Source organism: Nothoprocta perdicaria, unplaced genomic scaffold (genome assembly GCF_003342845.1).
Source record: "Nothoprocta perdicaria isolate Ctin4 unplaced genomic scaffold, notPer1 scaffold_185, whole genome shotgun sequence".
Lineage (NCBI taxonomy): Eukaryota > Metazoa > Chordata > Aves > Tinamiformes > Tinamidae > Nothoprocta > Nothoprocta perdicaria.
In genome coordinates, this window is record NW_020455038.1 from 411992 (window position 1) to 418557 (window position 6566).

Here is a 6566-nt window from a genome sequence, read left to right on the forward strand (position 1 = left end):
CGCGGGCCCGGCGCGGGGCGGAGGGGCCACGCAGCCCCCAGCGCCGCCGCCGCCGTGTCAGAGCCGGTGAGGAGGTATAAGGGACAAGCCCCAAGGCAAGGAGCCGTGCCAGGGATCTTCACCTCCTGTTTGTCACTTTAATCTTACAGCAATGCTGAAGCGTGGAGTGGAACCCACTGCAAACCAGACCTTCACCAGGCTGCAGGCACGCGTGCTCGCTCCCCGCCTGCGGGGTCTCTTGCCGCTTTTGTTGTTGCTGTTTTTGGCAAAAATGAGAGAAATGACAGGAGCAGCACCTGAAGAGCAGCTCAACTTCTGTTGCCTCTGCGGAGCATCTCTGTTGCCGTGGCTACGCGCTGCCCCTTCCCTCGCGCTCCCCTGCGGGAGGCGACGGCGCTCGCAGCAGAGCGGGTGAACCTGGTTTCAGCAGCGCTGGTTTCCTTCAAAACCAGCACCGCCTTGCCTTGGGGACTGGCGTGGGGGCCATGGCCGTCAAGGAAACGTTTTTTGCCTTTGAAAGCACATGTAAAATGTTACATGAGGGAAAAGGCTTTTGAGAGCAGTGCACTATGGTGGAGTGAACGTACACACTCTTGGTGTCTTCCTTGGCGTCACTAGGGAGGGAATCAGGATCTAATGTCACCTGCACGTGCCGCCAACAAGAGCGATGTCCCCCCGTCCCTCGTGGGCCGCGGAGCATCCCTGGGTGGCCGGCATGGCAGCCACGGAGCAGAGTGGTGCCCGCAGCACGGGGGTGGACGGCCCCGGCACGCTCAAGTGTCTTTTGTGTCACTCGTTACTGATGCAGAGAATATTTTGAAATGTTTACCAAAAATATACACTCCAAGCATCAGTAAACAAATTTCCTGGAGTGTTGGCTGAACACAAGCACATAAAGGGTGTGAAACCAGTTGAACTTAATTCACTGTAATGTTCAAATGTGTGTTTGCAAATATTTTTTTGCCATAGTCACCCAGCTCTTCCAGATGTTGTGGCTGGCTTTTGGAAATGCCTGTGCACAAGCTGAGCTAATAATATTAATCAACCCTCGTGTTAACTTCCAGGGCACTCAGTGCTTATTGCAGGAATTTTCTCTGCTGTGAGCAATTTTGCACAGTTGGCTGGGATACAGACTTGTGGTTTTTTTCTTGTTTTTATCTTCCTCTGAAAGGGGCTGTTGCTACGCACGGCGTAACGAGTAGGATAGGAGGTTCTAATCGAGATAAAGGGAAGCGGTTGTTTCGGTGGCGGTAGCTCGCTGTTTGCAGCCAGGGGCCGGGAGAGCCGCACGCCCAGGGGCCGAGCAGGAGCGCTCAGGCTGGGGCCGCTGCCGACACCACCGGGCTCTCGGGGCTCCCTGCAGCCCAGCCTGCAGCAAGATGCCGCGAAGCAGCAAACGCAGCCAAAGCAGCCAAGTGTGGACGCCGCGGGAAGATAGGTAATGCACGGAGCGGAGCTTAACCCACCTCGCTCTCGCCTCGTCAGACGAGACGGTGGGTGCCGCAGCAGGGCCCTGCTCTGCTGCCAGCCGTGCGCTGCCAGAGGGCTGCGCGCTGGGCCCTCGCCAGACTCCTCCTGGTCTTTGGTCATTTGTGGCTTTGGGTTTCGCACCTTCTCTCTGCATTCTGTGCTTGCACCACGTGCTCCAGCTTTTATCTCTACTGCAGCGTTGCCCGCAGGAGCTCTCCGTTCCCAAGTGCCGCAGCCTGCGACCCGAGGAGTTTCACAGCATCTCCCCAAGCTCTGCTCTATCCTATCCTCCAACTGGGCCAGGAAGCCTCCGCCCAGACCTCTGGGCCTGCGGTAGGGAAGGTGGCCCTTTGAGAAGGCTGTTGCTTTCACTAATAACACTTAGAGCTTTCTTGTAGTCATTGCTAATAGAGGCAGCTTTGCAATTTAGACAGAATATGTTTGAAAATTCCTTGCTTATTCCTTGTACTTCATGACTGACAATGATTTATCTGAAACTTGGCAAGTGCAAGGCAGTGAAGTGATGACACCATCTTGCTTTATCTGACTAATTTTAATGTGCAGAGTCCCATCAGTCCCTGCTAGCAAAACCCCTCAGGAGCGCGTGTGTGTTGCATAAAGCAGCACTGCTGGTTTGAACGAGGCAGGGGGGCTGAGGAAGGTGGTAAAACTGATCTGCTGTGGGAGCAGTGCTGCTTTGGGAAAGACCAGGCCGAGGTTCTCATGTTGAAGAACATGATTCTTACCAGGTGGAACAGGACAACTTCCAATTTAAATATGAAGAGTCCCATCAAAAAGCTTTGTCAAGATAGAAATGACTGAAAAAAACAAATTGGGCTGAGTRTTTCCTTCCAAATTGCTTTTGAAATAACTTGTGCGAGCACGAGCCTTGCTGGAAGCTCTGCTCCCCTTGGCGGCCCTTCCTGGGTCTCGTCACAGAGTTTCTGCGCCCGCAGAAGCCGCAGGGCRGCTCGAGCTCCCGCGTGGGGCTCTTGGATCACGTGTCCTGTGGTTGGTGTCACGTCGCAAATTCAACACCTGAGATTTCCTCTTGCGCCAGCCAAGCCTGTCAATCCCTGTGGGATGTGTTTGGCCTCCATTCCTTTGTTATCCCCAGTGAATACCTCCCCTAGCAGTGCGCCCCTCTGGTGCCGCTGGCAGCCGAAGGCCGGGCGCAGACCGTGCTGCGTGTGCCCGCAGAGCGGCCCACGGGTCTCGGGCTTGTGTGGGCAGAAGCTCCGGGCCTGGTGACGCGCAGCCCGGTGCCGGGTCTGGGTCCGGGAATTCCTTTCGCTGCTGCCTCTGYGAGCGTCCCCGTGTCCACAGCCCAAGCGCTGGTGGCCTCCCGCGCGCCGGCTGCTTGTGCCGTGGGTCCCGGCAGACTCCTTCCTGTGGAGGAAGAGGAAGGGGGCTGCTCTCGCAGGGAGTGATCTGCAGGTGCTGGTGCTTCCCGTCCCTGCTCATTGCTGCGCGGATCCACGATTGGGCCGTGCGCACGCGGCCTGTGCCTGCCCAGACTGCGCCCTGGCTCACAGGGATTGGTGCTCCGCTCTCTGACCGTGCCGCTCGCTGAGCAACCCAGCCGATGAAACGCTGCTCGGCCGCAGGGCACTGCACAACGTGGTGGTCTTCACTCAGCTGGCGCCTGGCCCGCTTCACCCAGCGGCGAGGGACCCGCAGCAGGTCCCCAAGGCCTGGCCCAAGCCATGGTGCAGGGCGGTGCTGGCCCCGCCACGCGGCTGGTCCCTCTCGAGGGACCCGAGGCAGCGGATCTGTCTGTGCGCTGCTGGGGGTGCTTTGCACAAGAGCGTGGCGCTGCAGTTGAAGTGGAGCAAATCCGGCTTGTTCCACATAGCGCGACAATCCTGCCTGGCTCCCGGGCTGGACCGGTGGAGACCGTGTGAAGCAAAGCCTCAGCGAGGCCGCTCGGGGCTGCGTTGAGCTTGCTGTGTGCACGGGACGCAGGAGCGCAGTGGGAGGCACCGACTGTGCCGCCCCAGCGAGATCCTTGGCCGCGAGGCACAGGGGTGACGGAGATGTTTGGGGGGAGCTGCAGGGAAGCGAYCGTGTCCTGGTTCTGTGCCACAGTGGAGAATTCACCTTGTGGACGTCACCGCTGGAGGTGAAGGTTTCGCCAAGAGCCCACGGGTGGTTTAAGTGCCCGGGTGGCCCCGCGGGCGCGTTGAGGGCTGCGGGTGGTGGAGGGCCCGGCGGCTGGAGGGCTTGTGCGGCTCGTTGTGACAATAACTTCTCTGTTGACCCCTTCCAGCCCATGAACTGCCTCCGAGCAAGAGCTCCGCGCCGGCGCAGACTGGCAGCCACTTGCAATGCCTCTCGGTTCACTGCACGGACGACATGGGCGAGGCGAAGGGCCGGACTGCAGTGCCGACGTGGAGATCCCTGCACTCAGACATCTCCAACAGATTTGGGACTTTCGTGGCTGCCCTGACTTGAACAAAAGAAATTATTTTTTTCCTCTTTTTAATTTCACAGGGCCGCTACTGCTAGGTGGACTATTTTTCTAGGTTGGTACCTGCTTAGTGGCACATGGACTGGAAAGGGTTAATTTAAAGTAAACCTCAACTTTTTTTTAATCTTCTGCCACAGTATGTTACCAGTGTTAACCCTTCTGCAGTTAGCACACTTTTGCTTAAGATTTTTCCTGCTAGACCACTTTTCCCATTTTCTGTAATCTTGGCATACATTTATAGATGAGGCCTTTCCTTTGTCATCTCAGCGTATGTCCAAGCCACGTATGTCATGATAAGACAAAGATGCTACTTCTCCTTCTCCTTTTCTTTCTTTTCTTTTACGTTTTTTTTTTTCTCTTCTTTTTTGCTTTGTTCAGTGCTTTTGCAATGGTGTCCTGAAGAACAGCAGTTCAGGAATAAACACCGGTTAAAGTGGAATTGTCATCATTATATTATATATTGACACCAGCTTCTGCCAGCCACACGAGCCAAACAACTAAAGCTGTGTTCAGTCTTCAGGCGATGAGTCTGTTCTTTCTTGGAAAGATTATTTTTTGTCAGTAATAGCACATTTAATCACCTCCCTCCCTCATTTACTTTCTCCATCCCTCCCTCTTTAGGCGAAGCTGGGGTTTGGTTTATTTGTTGTTGTGAAGCCCAGATACAGAGGTCTGTTGCAGACAGCGGGTCTAGTCCTGATGCAGCCCTGAGTTTGTGGGGATTTTGTTCACAGTAAGTCTAACAGACAGTTTACTTAGTGATCAATAGTTCTCTCTTCTCCAGCAGATGCCCAGATGAGCAGGGCTGCTTCCCCTGCCTCCCGCGGCCGCCCGGAGCACCGCGCAGCCCTGCGGTCCGGCTGCTCTCCCCGGAGTGGTCCCTGTTCAGAGCTGTGCAGAGAACAGAACCTCCCCAGGTGCCCGGGGTTGCTCTCAGTCTCCGGGTTGAGGCTGCAGGGCCAGCGCATCCCCGTGTCCTGATGCCAACCCTTGTCCCAGCCCTTCTCCGGGACGGTCCCGTACCCTGGGCTCAGAGCTTGCTCTGGGCTGGGATGCCCTGCGTTGGATGCCCTGAGCTCAGCCTGGCCCCAGTTTTGCCGTGCATGTGAAGGACAGTATTATTAGATGCACACAATAAAAGGGAAACCATGCTTTCCTGCTCTCGATAGATAATTCTCATTTGAGAAGTACGTTGGAAGCAAACCAGCTCAAAAGAAAAATGACACGATCTGACACTCCTGCGGTTTTACATAACTCTGTCTATTATTTGTGTATCCTCTGTTTACAGGGAGAGTGAACGGTCCCACCCTTGGTCAGGCCAGCCTGGTTTCCTCTGCTCCCGGGGGCTTAACAGCTTCATTGGAAATGGAGGTTTTAGCTGTGAAATAAAGGTCGGAATCTCTAGTGTTATTTATTGGGGTTTTTTGTTTGTTTTGTTTTGTTTTTCCATGGAGTCCCAGAATGTGCCCCTTCTCAAGGGACAGGCTGACGGCTGCTTTGTATTTGTCTCAGATGGTCATGCTGGGCCTTAGTTAATTTGAAGTCGTGTCTCGGTAGACAGCGGGGAGAGAGAATTCCACCCAAAATGTGAGCGACCCAGGAGCTTCCATTGCAGTCACGTGTTGTTCAGAAAGATCCTTGCTCTTTAGGACAGCACTCTTCTCTGTTAGGTGAATGTGCTCTCATGAGCCGTGCAAGAGAGTTTTCCTGTTGTGGTTCCGGTCAGTGGCTTTATTTTGGGTAGATTTGGGGGACTGAATTTTGATTTTTGGTACTATTTTGGTTTTTATTGGAGCTGCCACTAGAATGAGTTGTTGTGCATCCTGAAGCGATTGACTCTGGAGCTGTCTCCTACCTGCTTAGTTTGGAACAAAAAGAGGTGATATTTTGTACCTTTTATAGGTGCTTGTGCTACTGAAAAGTCCGGTGCTCTTCCCTGTGCCTGCAATAAAATAYCCTGAGTAAAATATTTCCTCAGAGAGTAATAAGTAGCATTCCGGATGCTGGCATATGCCTCTCTAGCTATGAGTTCTTAAGTCCCAGTTCTGCTAAATAGGTGTTGAGCTTTGCACCCTGTCTAGCAGAGACGTCGGGAGTGCCTGGGGCTGAGTGGAGCGGGAGCGCAGATGGAGCTGGAACGGTGCTCCAGCTTCCCCCTTTCAGGAGGAGGATCCTGACTCAGCTGCTCTTAGTTGGGGTTTCTGCTCTTGGCTCTCTGCAACCTGCACATCTTCCTCAGGGGGTTCTTTCCATCATTCACTTGGGACTTAAGTTTTTTCATTTGCTCATAGGATTATAAGTTTGGAACAATCCCTTAAAATACAGTGCAGGAGCTTTAGATGTTAGGAAAAAGGAGGAAGATTAGATCCCCTATACACGATACTAAGGGCCGTTCCCAGCTTCCAGACTGCACGGCTTGGAGGTGCAGGGAACTCCAACCCTGGCAGCAGCTCAGTACCTGACCGGTGCTGCTGGAGGAAGGGCAGGATTTGGAGGTAAGGAAGAGTTAAAAATAAACAGTCTGATTTTCTGGGCCTAACTGGCCACAGAATGTTGTCACCTAATACAGTTGCCTGAGATCTTCCTGCTGTCCCTGTTTGTTGGCGCTTGTCTGCCTTGGAGTGAC

General features: G+C 54.1%; 1 protein-coding gene across 2 annotated transcripts in view; it reads left to right on the forward strand.

The window, feature by feature from the left end:
• Positions 1-6025, forward strand: part of MN1 (MN1 proto-oncogene, transcriptional regulator) — a 32737-nt gene extending 26712 nt beyond the window's left edge. Inside the window, exon 2 of one of the 2 annotated variants that reach the window (XR_003248969.1) lies at positions 3740-3797. Coding sequence is in view for 1 of the 2 variants with exons in the window: in XM_026036743.1 (XP_025892528.1) it covers positions 3740-3924 (185 nt within the window). In the remaining variant the exon portion in view is untranslated. Of the gene's footprint in view, positions 1-3739 lie in introns of both variants that reach the window. The other variant, XM_026036743.1, reaches the window with a different exon arrangement.
• The last annotated feature ends 541 nt before the right edge of the window (positions 6026-6566 follow it).